Below are 15,979 nucleotides of genomic sequence, written 5' to 3'. Positions count from 1 at the left end.
GCTAATTTTTGTATTTTTAGTAGAGACGGGGTTTCGCCACATTGGCCAGCTGGTCTTGAACTCCTGACCTCGAGTGATCCACCCACCTCAGCCTCCCAAAATTCTGGGATTACAGGCATGAGCCACCATTCCTGGCCTCAGGAAACCCTGATTTAGTCCAGCTCCCGTATTTCAAAGATGGAGAAGTTGGGGCTCTGGGAGCAGTGGCTTCCACTGATAACTGGACACAGTGAGAGGCAAAGCCAGGACTCAGACACAGAGCTCCTGGGTCCAGCTGAGGATCTTCTGGCCACCTTGTGGGCTGCTATCCCTCTAAGGCCACTTCCTTTGTGTCCTCCATGTGGCATGCTGACCCTCTTTCCTTACCTGCAGCACCAGCGAGCCCACGACGACCCAGTGGCCCTAAAGTACACCTTCCATGAGGTGATTACGGCCGGCTCCGATGCATCCTCAAAGCTTCGTGCCCTCCAGAACCGCTGCCTGGTCCCCGGCTGGTACGCCACCCACATCGAGCGCTGGCTCAGTGCCTATCACGCCAACCAGGTAGCTGCTGTCCCTGACCCTTGTGAGGGCAGTCGCAGTACTGGCTTGCTGTGGTTAGCGGAGAGCCTCCAAGTCTTTCTCACCAGCCACGGGGACAGATATGCCCTCCTTGGAGAGCTAGACCCTTGGGTCTATAAAAAGATTTTATTATTATTATTATTATTATTATTATTATTATTTTGAGACAGGGTCTCACTCTGTTGCCCAGGCTGGAGTGCAGTGGTGTGATCTCAGCTCACTGTAGCCTCGGTGTCCCGAGCTCACGCAATCCTTCCACCTCAGCCTCCTGAGTACCTGAGACTACAGGTGTGAGCCACTGTACCCAGCTAATTTTTTTTCTTTAAGAAACAAGGTCTTACTATGTTGCTCAGGCTGGTCTCAAACTCCTGGGCTCAAGCAGTCCTCCCTCGGTCTTCCAAAGTGCTGGGATTACAGGCCTGAGCCACTGTACCTGGCCTAAAAAGACTGTAGACCTGTTTATCCCAAGGTTGATACATGAGAACTCCCCAAGCCTGTGTCCCATCACCACAGACCCTGTAGCCCTAAAGGGACCCAGACAGCCCTGAGGCAGGCAGGTGGGAGCGAGGAGACTGGGTGTGGTGATGGAGGGAGAGCCTGATTGGAGGGGCAGGCAGGAGCCCAATCATACCAGGCTATTTATTTATTTATTTATTTAGAGATGGAGTCTCGCTCTGTCTCCCAGCCTAGAGTGCAGTGGCACGATCTTGGCTCACTGCAACCTCTGCCTCCCAGGTTCAAGCCTTTCTTCCACCTCAGCCTCCCAAGTAGCTGGGATTACAGGCATGCGCCACCACGCCCAGATAATTTTTGTATTTTTAGTAGAGATGGGATTTCACCATGTTGGCCAGGCTGGTCTTGAACTCCTGACCTCAAGTGATCTGCCCGCCCCAGCATCCCAAAGTGCTGAGATTACAGGTGTGAGCCACCGTGCCCGGCCATGCCCAACCATACCAGGCCTTTTAGGCAAACTTGTGGAGTGTTTGAGCAGGAGAGTGACATGGACTGGAAGCTCAGAGAGAGGCCAGAGAGGGATGTTTGTAGGGACCTGAGGGGCAGGCAGGGTTTTGGTGAGAGCTTAAATTCTAGGAGAAATGGCATTGGGCAGCAGAAGCTTGTAGAAAGCAGGCGTGAGACCACAGAGGCCTGAGCTTGGGGATACCTGCCCTTCAACAGGGGAGGAGGAGCCAGATTCTAGAGGGTGCAGGGTCCCATATTTATAAGCAGGCCCATTCCTGCTGCTGTGGCTGTTGCCCTTGTTTGCCACCGAAGTCAAAGCAGATCCCGATCCCCTTTCTCCCTTTCCAGATTCTGGTCTTAGATGGCAAACTGCTACGCACAGAACCTGCCAAAGTGATGGACATGGTGCAGAAGTTCCTTGGGGTGACCAACACCATTGACTACCACAAAACCTTGGCGTGAGTGTTGCCTTTGCCTTTCTGCAGGTTATTTCCCTGATAAGGCACCTGGGCCAAAAAAGCCAAAGGCTTGAATAATTATGAGAGAGAGAAGTTAATTAGAGTCAGCAAGTATGAAAAGTTATTAATATGACTTAAGTCATATTGTTAAACGTATCACCTTAAGAAAAAGGGAGGTGATGAATCTGTTCTACTCTGGTCAGACCATCATGGGGTGTTCTCTTTGGTCTGGGCTGAACATTTTCAGAGTGTTTTATGTAAGTAAATTAGATCAGTAATGAGCAGCCCTAATTCCCACGAGATTTTCTTAGCATTAGCTTTTTTTTTTTTTTTTTTTAAAAGACAGGGTCACTGTTGCCCAGGCTGGAGTGCAGTGGCGTGATTTTGGCTCACTGCAACCTCAACCTCCCAGGCTCAAGTGATCCTCCCACCTCAGCTTCCTGAGTAGCTTGGGACCGCAGACATGTGCCACCATGCCTGGCTAATTTTTGTATGTTTTGTAGAGAAGGGGTTTCACCATGTTGCTCAGCCTGGTCTCGAATGATCTGCCTACTTCAGCCTCCCAAAGTGCTGGGATTACAGGCATGAGGCACCGCCCCCGGCCAGCATTAGATTTTGACTTATGATTTCAGGAAAAGGAAACACAAATGTTGTTGACAGTTAATAACCTTACTCACTCAGAACCTGGTGCAAATGCGTTGAGAACGCCCTCCCACTATGAGTAAGGGCCTGCCCGCATTGCATGGGCTCAGAGCTAGGAAAGGCTGCTATGTCACAGGAGTGCTATGTCACAGATAAGTGACACACTCAGCTGGATGATGGGACCCCAAGAGAAGGAGGAATCAAGTCACCCTCCCTGGCTCCATTCTTGGGAAAGTTTTGCAACAAGAATATTCCATCTTCACTGTCGTGGGAGTTGAAGGGAGAAGGGAAGTCAGTCCTTCACCGTGAGGGAGAAAGGGCCACCTGCTGAGGCTGTGGGCCATGGTGTCAGAGATGCCTGGGTTAGGGCCCCACATCCATTTCCTCAGTCTTTCAAGCCTCACTTTCCTCATCGTAAGTTGGGGATAAAGATAGTAATCCCTGCATCCTGAAGGTCACTGAATTGGATGAAAGCTTCATGTGGGGCTCTTAGCTGAGAGCTTGGCATGCACTAAGTGCTAAATAAATGGTAGCTGCTGTTGTCCTTGTCATCATCATCATCACCATCATCATCGTCATCGTCAATACCTATCCTGTGACCCATTCAGAAATCTCTGTTCTCTTCTGCTATTCATGGGAATTCTGTTTTCTTGATGCCCTCATGCTCAAGAATCTCCTCATAGTTCCTGATCCAGGGCTAAATTCTGATGTCAGTATTCCTCCCTTCCCATAACAGCTTCGGATCTCATATCCCAAAAATGCCTTTGAAGACAGGATGATGTTGGCAGTCTTGCTGCGTCATTTCTGAAGTTTACTCCAAAAAATGAAACTCTCCAGTGATAGGCATGCTTAAGTGCAGCTGTGGATACTGCATGTTTTGATAAAGATGAAATTTATTAAAAAGCAAAAGAACCTCCACTAAACACCCCTCTCCCCCAATGATGCTGGGAGGGGTAAAGAAGCCTTCTTGGGTTTAAAAAAAAAAAAAAGTTACTCAGCATTGAGAATGCCAGAAAAGATTTCCCAGAACATTGAAGGATGGGAAACTGTTCATGTTGTAGATTGCTGAAGCGGCTGTGGCTGCTCAGGCTGGAGAAGAGAAGACTCAGAATGTGCGAGCTGCCGTTTGCCGGAAGTAGGACAGGCACATTTAGTGCAGCCTAGGACACATTTGATCCCACAGATGGCACATAGCTTCTGACAGTCCACGTGGGTTCAAGAGCAGTAGATTCCCTGGGCTCTGCCATTCCTGGGGTCCGTGAACATGGCTTTAAGGTCGGAAGTGGGTGGGCTGACCCAGCTCCCATCCAGAGACTTTCCCACCTCCACAGGTTTGATCCAAAGAAAGGATTTTGGTGCCAACTGCTCGAAGGAGGAAAAACCAAGTGTCTGGGCAAAAGCAAGGGCCGGAAATATCCCGAGATGGACTTGGATGTAAGTGGTAGACACACTACCTGTAGCACCTGCATAAGTATAAGGGGTCCCTGTATGGGGTTGAGGGCGTTGTCTTTTCTTTACCATGCACTCAGCACGTTCACGGCCTTAGCATTTCTTGGACAGTATTTGTAAGAGGAGGAAACGGGGGCTGGGACATGGTGGGTCAGAACTGATTTCGTCAAACAAGTGTTGGTTACCTTCTACTAAGGGCTGAGTGCTGTGGGGTTTTGAGGATGAGCCAGACATGTTCTCTGCCTTCAAGGAACTCCTGGTCTTGGAGGGGTATGAGTCCCAACACCGCTAAGTAGAATACAGGCAGAGAGTACTGTGCGTAGTCAGAGAGGGCACACGAGTGCTATGGGAATTCAGAACAAGGGGATGTCACTTGAACCTGAGAGGGGTAAAAAAGGCGCTCCTTAAAGGAGGAATGGGGGTCTCCAGAGTTGCGCCTAGAAGGATGAGATCCATTTTATAGGATTTGGACTTATGGAATGGGAGGGTAGGTAAGAACAGCATGTGTAAAAACATAGGGGGAAAAAAAGAAATTTTAAAAATATATAGAAAAAGGGTCACAGACTGGGGGTCTTGTTACTTCCTCCTTTTCCTACTTGCTTTGTTTTTTTTGTTTTGTTTTGTTTTTGAGACAGGGTCTTGTTCTGTTGCCTAGGCTGGAGTGCAGTGGCATGATCATGGCTCACAGTAGCCTCGACCCCCTGGGTTCAAGCGATCTTCCCGACTCAGCCTGCCATAGTGCTGGTATTATAGGCGTGAACCACCGTGCCTGGCCCTGGCCCTGCCCCGCCTTGGGTTTTGATTATTAATTCTCTCTCCTCTCCCTATCAGAAGAATTTTGACTTAGTGAGCTCTATTTTGATGCTCCTGCCAACTGGGAGTTCGCTATTGGAGGCTACCATTTAGAAGGAGATTGTGGATAAATAAGATGTGTATGGGGGGTGGTGCCATCAACATGGTGGGTTTTTTGTTTTTTTGTTTTCTTTTGAGACGGAGTTTCGCTTTTGTCACCCAGGCTGGAGTGCAATCGCGTGATCTTGGCTCACTGCAACCTGCACTTCCCGAGTTCAAAAGATTCTCTTGCCTCAGCCTCCCGAGTAGCTGGGATTACTGGCGCCCACCACCTCACCCCGCTAATTTTTGTATTTTTAGTAGAAATGGGGTTTCACCATGTTGGCCAGGCTGGTCTTGAACTCCTGACCTCAGGTGATCCACCTGCCTCGGCCTCCCAAAGTGCTGGGATTACAGGCGTGAGCCACCGCGCCTGGCCGAGCATGGTGATTTTTAAAGAGGAGGTCACTCTTAAGTCAGTATGCAAGGTCTGAGCTTTCCTTCCCGTTACAGTCCCGAGCCTTCCTGAAGGATTATTACCGGGACCACAACATCGAGCTCTCCAAGCTGCTGTACAAGATGGGCCAGACACTTCCCACTTGGCTACGAGAGGACCTCCAGAACACCAGGTAGCCTCGGCCACCACAGCCAGACTGAACGTTTGTGACAGCTGGAACGTCCCACCACACGCTGAGCCAGACTGAGCTGCAGAGTGGGAAGCTGGGCCAGGGCAGCTGCGCGCTTATGAGCAATACTCTGTGGAGGCCTGGTGGGGCCGGGGGAGCAACCAGGCGGGTCTGCAAGCACCTCGGAGCACCCACTGCTGGGTCTGCGGCCTATGGGACCTCCCTCGCCAGCAGAGGTCCATTCCATTCCCAGCCGCTCCTGGGGAGGCTGCTTCCTGGTAGGAGGGAGTCCATGAGACTCTTTTCTGTCCCTCACTGTGTTCCGCCAACCGTCCCCTCTCATCACCCATCACTCCCTGCTTCCACAGGGCGCCCCTCAGTATTCGCTGCCATATGTCCCTGTCCTCCAGGCTGTAGGGGAGGAGAGCCTGGTGGGGGCATACAGACTGGACATTTCCCTGTTTCGAGCCAGGCTCTTCCAAGGGGCCAGCTGGGTCCCCGGAGTCAGTCCTAGGCTGGATGGGAGGGTGGCCACCTCGAGAGGACTCCCAGCCTCCACATCTGGTTCCTACCTTCACATCTCACCCTCCCGTTCTGGGGAAAGAATCTCTGGTTCCTACAGTATCCACACCATCCTCAAGGCTTCCCGCAGGGCGTTGGGGCACTGCCTTGCCATTGGGCCCAGTTCTCTGGGCCCCACCTGCACCCCTTTCTTCCCCCCTGGGATATGACATGTGTGGTGTTTCCTGTGGTAAAAGACTGAGGCAGGCCAGGGGTCTGCCAGTAACATGTTCCCATGTACAGACGCGGTCCCCACACCCTCCCAGCCTCAGGCCCAGGCAGACGTGGGCGAGCTGGTGAGACTGCCGGCCACAGCTTTGCTCAGCCACCTGTGGCCGAGGGCTCTCAGAGACTCCTTTAACCTCCCAAATACTAAGAAGCTAAAGTATTTTAATATTTTGGTTTTTTTTTTTTTTTGGTGCCAGAGTTTATACCCTGGGTGCTGGGGTCGCACTGTGTTATATATATATATAATGTGTATATATATATATATATATTCTATTTTTTTGGTTGGGTTTGTTTTTAATTCAGTCTTACAAAATGGTGGTAAGCCCCAGTCTCAGGGGGCGCCCTGTCTTAGAGCTAGAGATGAGGTGGCAGGGAGGGAGGCTGTGTCCTCAGTGGCCTGGGGCTGAGCAGACAGTAGGAAGGGGCCCTCCCCAGTGCCGTGGCTGCTCTGGGGCTACCCTAGGTGAACAGAGGTGGTGAGATGCGCAGGGAAGACCAGCTCTCTCCAGGACATCGGGCTGTGTGAAGTCCAGTGACCTTGAGGGGATTTTGGCCAAGGGAAACAGCCAGGGCTGGGCTAGGAGAGCTGGGGTCAAAAGCTGGCCCACCCACTCTCCCTCACATGGTGCTAGGCTGGGAGCTGCCCTGAGAGCTGGGATGCCCACCAGGGCCCACAGAACTGTCTCCATGCCCTTGTAGACAGTGGGATCTCTGGGCTGATTTCTGGTTGGGGTCTGCTCCTACCCCACCCCGTTTAACAATGTGAAGTGACTGAGGCTGGGGTGCCTCTCCCTGGCCCCCTCCAACTGCCAAATTCTGCTTCCCTCTGAACCCCAGGAAATACTTTCTGGAGAGCCTTGTCTTGTTCAGAAAACTCTAGCATCTTGGGGCTGGAAGGTCCTTTGACGGGTATGAAACAGGGCCAGAAAGGGGAGGTGGCCTGTTGGGCCGACGTCATGGAGCCAGCTGGCAGCAGGGCTGAGCGTTGAACCCGAGGCTCCCAGTTCCAAGTCCCGTTGTGCTCCTCTTCCAATGCCACACTGCCTCTGAGCCCATCCTTGGGACCCTACTCTGTGCCAGGTTCCTGTCCCTTCCTCCGTCACACCATGGTCATTCCAGGATATGGGGACAAACCACTCCTTCCCAGCCAGGGTGCCTTTGAGCCTTCTCATTCCGAGGTCTGCGTTTGCATCCCTGTCGTGTTCTCCCTCAAGGGGTCCTTCCCCAGCCTGTGGGGACCTGGGTCTGTTCTGAGCTGATTCCCTTTTCTCCAGTTCTCTGCTGGGATGAAGAAAGTTGGACACTCAGTGGGACCAGCTGCAGGTGGTTTCACTGTGTACACAGCAGTGTCCCCATCATGCCTCCCAATGGGGCCTGCAAGCCTGGGAACCTTGGGCATCGTTGGGCCAGCAGGATGAGCAGCAAAGGGTCTGAGGACAGGGTGGCATGTCTGCTTGTGCACTTATGAAGACTTGCCCACACCATGGAGCCAGGGGCTTCTAGAGAGGGGCAGTGACTTCCAGAGTCCCATCCGTCAGTGAGGGGACTGGGCTGCGGGATGGGTGAGGATCTTACAGCTCCCAGGTTCTGAAATCTACCCTCTGGGCCTGGAGGCCTCTCGCAGAGCCTGGAAGGCAGGAGAGGTGGGCTGGCCTGGGGCAGGAGCTCCACTTCTCTCTGCCTCTGGCTGTGGGAAGGAGCAGGCGGTTGGAAATCCTGTGACAGCAGAGATCTTCTGGATTGTTGCCTGGACCCTTCTGCAAGCCTGGGGACTGGACCTGCCACATGTTCCAAGTCCTGCCTAGGTCGCTGCTGCCACTTCTCCTCCCACTAACAGACCTTTCTTGAAGACCCACTAGGCCCAGACACTGCCGGGACTTGCAGGTATGGGGGGTAGGAGAGGCAGATAAGCTGCCTGAGGGGCTGTTGGCTAATGGGTACACGGACACCCCCTCCCAAGAAGAGAAAGCCACAGATGAGTGGGCCAGCAAGGCCAGTCTTCAATGTCCACCAATTCACTCTAATCATTTGGCCAAAAAAAGGAGAGAGAAATAGCTGAAATTGTTCAGGTGGCTCCACCGTCTATTCTGTGGTCCCCTCCATGAGCCTTTGCCCCAGGGTGGGTGCAGGTGCTAGTATCACCTGCAGCTGCCTCAGTCGTTCAGGGTTCCAGAGCCTTCTGTGGTGGAGCATCCTGCTGCTTGGAGGATGAGTCTGAAGTTTAAAAATGGGCCTTTTCTGAGCCCCCCTGATGAGCAGTCAGTGCTTCTGGACCCAGCTAAGGAAGCCATCTGTTCCCAGCAGAGGAGAGCTGCTGCGCTGACCTGCAGAGTTTGGTGGTCCCAGCACAGAGCTGTGCCCACGGGCTTGTTAGTGGGAAAGCAAGTACAACAATGTTTTACCAAACATTTAATTATGAATGCCCACTCCCCAGCATCTAGATATAAAATTATTAACATTTTGCCACATTCATTTTTCTCTCTCTGTGTACATATATGTTCTCTGTCCTAATTTAAAAGTACATTGCAAACATCATGAAACTTGATCCCTGAAAGCTTCAGCCTGCATCTCCTAAGAGTTAGGGCATTGTCCCACACATTGGCCCAGTATCACAGCCAAGACGAGAAGTCATTTCCCAATGATGTCTGCTATCTAATCTGTATTCAAATCCCCCCAATTGTCTCCCAGGTAACTTATGTCTAGTTTTGGAATCAGCATCCAGTCACGGTGCACACGTTGCATTTTCTAACTATGTTTTTAAAACCTCTTTGAATGCTGAAAGGTCTTCCCTCGGCTCACTTTGAGTTTTTAAATGACACTGTTTTTGAGGCCCTAGGCCTGCTGTCTTGTTGAAGCCCCACATTCTGAATTTGTCCAATTGTTTGCTCATGGTGTCGCATAACCACTTCTTCTATCCCCTGTACTTTCAAGGATAATTTAGGCTACTTGAGATTTTGCCTTTTGTGCTGACTTGACAGCTTCACTTCTGCCTAAGATGCGCCTCCGCTGTCACCTGTACCAAGTGCCAAAACAGCAGAGGGGCCAGTTAGAGCAAGAGCTCTGGGGGGGCCTGGAAAGGCTCCCTAGAGAGGGCCACAATATCTGGGCCTCGGAAGGAAGGACACAGGACTCTGGAAGGAAGAGGCTGCATGCCTGAAGGCTGGGCCTTTGACCCTGGGGATGGGCCACAGGGCACCAAACACATCATATGTCTCTGTCTTTCTATTTTGGGGTCCCAGGGTTTTCATTTCCTGGAGGCCCGTGGTCTGTGTGCACTGGAGCAGAGCCAGGCTCTCGGTTGCAGCAGGGAAAAGCCTACATGGGGAACTGCCTGCCGAAAGCTGTGGTGTGAGAAGAGCCCTGGCTGGCGGCAGGAGCTGTGAAATTTCATCCCAGCCGGGTGCATTTGGTAACTGCCTGACCATCTTCCTCCCAGGCCCTCAATTTCTTCATCTGTAGAATGAGCAGATAGGGGCCACAGCAGGGATTTTCACACATCAAAGGAGGCAGCTCTGCTCTAGTTGATGTGAGGATGGGTGGTGGGGGGGTGCCTAGACCCCCTGCTGCCCAGGCCCTTGAGGCAATACTGGGTTCCTGGCTTGACAGCTCTGGGCTGGCTGCCCTTGCCAGCTCAGACGGCTGGAGAGTTTTCAGCTTCCCCAAGGGATGGGCATAGGGTTTTGTGGGGTCAATGCCAGGAACCTGGGGGTAACTGGCTGTGTTTTATCCTAAGAAGTTCATCCCTCCTGCTCTCCCTCTTTCTGGCCCTGGAGGAGAATGAGGGAGGAGAGGGTTTTCTATGACCGTGTTAGCTTTTATTATTAGCAAGAGGGCTCCTTTTGTAATTTGTGCATGAAATTCATGTCATTTCCTGGGAGAGGAGAGGGCTGACTGGAGAGGGTGGGGGGCACATTGGGGGAGCAGGCAGAGATTTCCTTCCCTTGTAGGGGGGTGGGGAGAGTGGGTGCTACCCAGTTTGCCTGATGAGCGCTCTCAAACCAGCCGTTTTGGGTTGTGTTAAAGGTGAGACCTTCCTCCATTAATGTACAATCTCGAACTAACTGCTAATAAAGTGGGGTTCTGTTTGTACACCTTGGTCCTGTCTGACCTTTTTGCAAGGCCTGCAGGGAAGAGTGGAGTAGGGGTGTTTTCATGCATGACCAAAGCCCGCTTGTCCCTGCCACCTCAGGCATGCACACGTGCCCACATGTATGCACACACCTATACACATGGTGACTTGGTCAACACAGATCATTTTCACTGGGTTATAAATGGAAGATTTCCCAGATACAGCAGAGGCCTATCCCGGGGCAGCCACAGGGGGCATCTCGGATGACAGGAGCCCTCAGACAAGCTGGATTGCTCAGAAGCCCTGGGGGTCGGGCACTGGACCGAGAAGAGACTTGGGGACTGGAACCATTTCTGCTAATAATGTATATTGTAGCTGGGGGCAAGCCACTTTTACTGTTTTATCCCATTTCCCTCACTTTTACCCGCATGGAGGGAGTTGGACTCCGTGGCCTCACTTGAAGAACTTGCCTAAAACATGAAGATTCCCGGGTCTACTTCCAGAGATTCAACTCCAGCAGATGTGGGGTGGGGCCCAACATCTTTAAGGAGCCCTCCAGTACACTGAGGAATTTTTAACGAGCCCTCCAGTACACTGAGGCAGCCAGTGTAACTCTGGCTCAGAGTGGGAAACTCTGGCTCAGATCCATGGTTCCTATGGGTTCTAATTAATACGGAGAGCCCCACTGTCCAGGAAAACAGGGTAAAACAAATGACTGAAGCCCTCACAGCCTAATTGAGGGCCAGACTCGAGATTGGCCTGGAGAAGGAGAGTTCACAGGTAGGGAGGGGCCCAGGCCAGTGTCTGCAATGCAGTTGATCAGACGTGCTCCTTCAGAATCCCCTTGGGAAGCTTTAAACAATATACATTCCTGGGCTCCCCCAAAATCTGCTCACTCAGAACCTCTGGGGTGGGACCCAGTACTGTGTACTTTAACAGACTCCTTGGTGTTCAGGGAAGTTTGGGAACACGGAACCAGGCCACCATGTATGTCAGAGACGGTACCCAGAAATGTGCACAGCTTCTGAGGGGCAGAGGAGGGGCATGCTGGGGACGCAGCTGGGCAGTCCTGCTTCCCAGGACCCAGTATGTTCAAAGTGAACGTACCACAGTGCCACCTCTGATGGCACAAGGGCAGCACCTGCAGAGCCCTCTTTGGAGTTCGTCACCTGGGAGCTTGGCTTGGGTCAGGTGGCCCGCACCAGCAAGAACACAGCTGGAGGCTGCATGGACAAGAGCAGATCCAGAGGCTGGTGCAGAAAGGTGACTGTGCCAGCTGAGGGGTCAGCCTGCAACAGGGATTTTTGAATTTAAATACAGCTGAGATTCTGTTTTGAAAGAATCACTTAATTGAAAACCAGGTAAAGGTGGGGGTGCTCTGTGGTTGGAGTGGGAGTGAAGCTCTGGACTCTTCCCAGCTCACCTCCTCCCTGTCTCTCAGCCTATCTTGGAACCCTAAGATTTCTCAAAACACATTGTGAAAACCCAGCCCAGTTGCTTCCAGAGGTCCTAAAAGTCCTGCAGTTCTAATAGGCTGAATGAATAGCAGCCCATCAGCCCCTCCTCACCCCCCGCAGGGATGTCCACCCAGGAAATCTGGTGCCCCAGGAGTGGTTCGGGCTTCTAGAGGTGGGGAGTTCCCTTGGAGAAGCCTGGATCATGCGTGTAGGGCAGTGTGTTTCACAATAGCAAAACGCTGGGAACAACCTAGATGTCCATCCACAGGGGCTCAGCTAGGTAACCTCCAGTGTATCCATTCACTGTAATGATGGTTCAGTTGAAAGTAATGAGCTCAGTTTCCAAGCCCTGCCAGGGAAGTTTCTATGACAGACCTATACAATGTGACCATCATGGAAAGAGAACACTACAGTTTGTATTTTTCCTGGGGTTGTAGATAGACGTATGTCACATCAAACTGATATTAGGGGAGGAAAGACTGAGAAGGGGAACTTTCAAAGGAGACTTCAGCCTTGGCTGAAATATATATAAGACAAGTATAATGTATTTGTATATCATTTGTGGAATGAAAAAGTCTTAATGAAAAATAGAAATGGACAAAGCAGAAAGGGGGACTCCAAGCAGCTAGACTTACACGACGACGCGATGAAGGCCAACACTGCTTTACCCAGCCCTTAAGCTCCTATGGAGTTAGGATCTGGAGGAGGCCTAGGTGCCGGTGATGAATTTCTTGCCTTGCTGCATTTATCCTAAGCATTCGTGAAGACCCTGAGCTGAGGAGCCTAACCTTCCTGTGACTATAGGCCAGTCTCAACTCCTCTCTGGCCCTGGGAGCTTAGCTTCCCCGAGCTGACAGACGGGGGAGCTAGGGTTAATATCACCATTGCTGGAACAAATTGACACCATGTGTCTCCCGATATGATGCAATGGGAAGGACCCAGTGCAACACCTGGGAAATTCCTAACAAAAACACGGGACATGAATCCAGCCAAGGGGAACAGACAGACACATCCGTATTGAGGGACATTTTGCAAAATAACTGGCCTGAACTCCAACAATGTCAAGGTGATGAAAGATACAGAAAAGCTGAGAAATGGTTCAGGATTAAAGGATACTAAAGAGATGTGGTAATCAAATGCCATGTGTGACCCTGGAGGGGTCCTGGACCATGAAACAATTAGCTATAAAGGATACCATAGGGACACCTAGCAGAATGTCAAGATGGACCGTGTGGATTAGATAATACTATTCAACCGATGTTCAATTTTCTGGTTTTGATTATTTTACTGTTATGAAAGAGTATCTAATGAAGTGCATGTGAGGTATTAGTTTTATTAAATTACTTTTGCACCAACCTAATATTTAGGGGTAAAAAGGAAGAAATGGAACTGAATTTTGACTCCTGTTCTTTCTCTAGTAGTACTAGATGATAGGTACTCATCAGATGCAGTCCAAAAGGTGTCCACCAGGGGGCACTATTATCCTAGCCTCTCACAGTGTAGTCAGCACGAATGCCTCCCGGGAAGACCGGGCTGGTGGTTAATGGTGGTGGGGCAATAATATTATCAATATTAACATCAATAAATTAAATAATATAAATAAAAAGTATTTCTTATCCTGTCAGGCAGACCCTCTGCTTATCAAGTGCTATCTTTAAAATTTTTTATTTCTTTTTGAGACAGTGTCTCCCTCTGTCACCCAGGTTGGAATGCAGTGATCTCGGCTCACTGCAGCCTCAAGCTCCTGGGCTCAAGCCATTCTCCCACCTCAGCCTTCTGAGTAGCTGGGATTACAGGCATGCACCACCACACCTGGCTAATTATTTTGTATTTTTTGTAAAGATGGGGTTTTGCCATGTGGCCCAGGCTGGTCTTGAACTCCCGGCCTCAAATGATCCTCCTGCCTCAGCCTCCCAAAGTGCAGGGATTACAGGCATCAGCCACGTTGCCCGGCCTCTTTTAATCTTCATAACAATCCTCTGAGGTAGGTATTATCATTCCCATTGTATATTTGAGGAATTTGAGTTCAGAGAGGTTAAGTAACTCTGCCAGGATCACAGAGCTGGTAGTATTGGTCCATGAGACTCCACAGCCTGGAGTCCACTAGGCTGCCCTGCCCCCTGGGCCTGAGGCTGGGAATGTGTCCTGGCACAGGAAAGTGCCATGACCATGAGGCAGAGTGGGGACAATTCACCGAGCCTGGCCCTGCCCTTTTTAGGGCTGGGGACTGGGTGATCCTGGGAAGCTGTTAAAGGTGCCTAACAGTATGTGTACCTACAAATCTAAAACAGAAGTACAAACAGGGAATGGTGCGAGATGTATGTCTCCTTCCACTCCCTGACCTTTGTCCTCCAACTCACTTCTTCAGAGGAAACCACCATTAGCAGTTTCTGTGGATCTTTCCAGAAATTGTTTTACATATACAAACAGTTGAGTGCGCATGCACGCCCTGCTGGTGTGTACCCTCAGGCTATTCTGCACTGTGCTTTTCCATGGGTGCCTCTGGTCAGTGGGTGGAGGGTATTTACTGCTCTGCATGGCAGCAGATGGAGGGCTCCTCTGCATGGGTACTTGGAGAAGCTCTGCTCTATTACACCTTTCAGGGAGTGGGGGTAAAAACTGGAGCTTGAATTCCTTGGCCTTTGCCCCATTCTGGGGTGTTCTCCCTTGGGAAGGAATAGGATGTGCAGTACAGTAGTCAGAATATGCACAGCTGGGTAGATCTGTTTTCAAATACAGGCTCAGTATTGGCTGTGTGACCTTGGTCAAGTACTTCATGTCTCTGAGCCTCAGTCTCTGCTTTTGTGAAGTGGGGATAGTCACAGGACTGAGGTGACAGAGATGTTGTGAGGAATGAAGAGACAGTGTCTGGAAAGCCCTCAGCAGGAGGCTGCTACACAGTGAGTGCTCAGTGAAGTCTTTGCCAGTACCTGGTATCACACACATACAGACCCCATTTCTGAGCCTGAGCCTGGGGGTGGCACTGCCACCTTTGTCCTGAGGCAGATCAGGATGGGCTGAGGAGTCAAGCAGCCCACTCAATGTGGAAACTCATTACATTTGATTGTTCTTCCTGGAACCTTGAAATGGAAGTGGTGGGTGATCTGAGGCACTGAGAATGACCCTTCAAAACACACACACACACAACACCAACTTCACAGGAAAACAAGGAACACGAGAGACTGCTATAAGCAGCTGCACGTTAAAAAATCAGATGCTCTGGATGCAATGGACAAATTCCTAGAGGCACACAAACTACCAAAACTGACTCAAGAGGAAATAGAAAATCTGAATAGGCCTGTAACAAGTCAGGAGATTGAATCGGTAATCAAAAAACTCCCAGCAAAGAAATGCCTACCACCAGGTGGCATCATCAGTGAATTCTACAAAACATTTAAAGGAGAATTAACATCAATCTTTCTCTTAAACTCTTTTTTTTTTTTTTTTTTTTTTTTTTGAGACGGAGTCTTGCTCTGCCACCCAGGCACCCAGGCTGGAGTGCAGTGGTGCAATCTTGGCTCACTGCAAGCTCTGCCTCCTGGGGTCACGCCATTCTCCTGCCTCAGCCTCTCCGAGTAGCTGGGACTACAGGCGCCCGCCACCACGCCCGGCTAATTTTTTGTATTTTTAGTAGAGACGGGGTTTCACCGTGGTCTCGATCTCCTGACCTCGTGATCCACCCGCCTCGGCCTCCCAAAGTGCTGGGATTACAAGCGTGAGCCACTGCACCCGGCCCTTCTCTTAAACTCTTACCAAAAAGCTAAAGAGGAGAGAACATTTCCCAACTCATTCTATGAGGCCAAGCATTACCTTGATACTGAAACTAAGACTCTACAAGAAAAGAAAATTGCAGGCCAGGTGCAGTGGCTCATGCCTGTAATCCCAGCACTTTGGGAGGCTGAGGCAGGTGGATCACCTGAGGTCAGGAGTTCAAGACCAGCCTGGCCAACATGGCAAAACCCCAACTCTACTAAAAATACAAAAATTAGCCAGGCATGGCAGCATGCACCTGTAATCCCAGCTACTCGGGAGCTGAGCCAGGAGAATCGCTTGAACCTAGGAGGCGGAGGTTGCAGTGAGCCAAGATTGTGACAGTGCAGTCCAGCCTGGGTGATAAAGTGAGAATCCATCTCAAAG

At 50.8% G+C, this 15,979-nt stretch overlaps 1 protein-coding gene across 15 annotated transcripts in view; it reads left to right on the top strand.

The window, feature by feature from the left end:
* The window catches only part of NDST1 (N-deacetylase and N-sulfotransferase 1), a 73,473-nt gene extending 63,068 nt beyond the window's left edge, over nucleotides 1-10,405 (top strand). For all 15 annotated transcript variants that reach the window (XM_055285615.2, XM_063643169.1, XM_055285618.2 and 12 more), the window contains 4 exons: nucleotides 373-543; nucleotides 1,870-1,979; nucleotides 3,953-4,055; nucleotides 5,415-10,405. In XM_055285615.2, the coding sequence (XP_055141590.1) occupies nucleotides 373-543; nucleotides 1,870-1,979; nucleotides 3,953-4,055; nucleotides 5,415-5,534 (504 nt within the window). In that variant the 3' untranslated portion in view covers nucleotides 5,535-10,405. The remainder of the gene's footprint in view (nucleotides 1-372; nucleotides 544-1,869; nucleotides 1,980-3,952; nucleotides 4,056-5,414) is intronic.
* Nucleotides 10,406-15,979: the final 5,574 nt, after the last annotated feature.

This window comes from Symphalangus syndactylus, chromosome 7 (assembly GCF_028878055.3).
Source record: "Symphalangus syndactylus isolate Jambi chromosome 7, NHGRI_mSymSyn1-v2.1_pri, whole genome shotgun sequence".
NCBI lineage: Eukaryota > Metazoa > Chordata > Mammalia > Primates > Hylobatidae > Symphalangus > Symphalangus syndactylus.
This window is presented reverse-complemented; position numbering and strand designations above follow the sequence as displayed.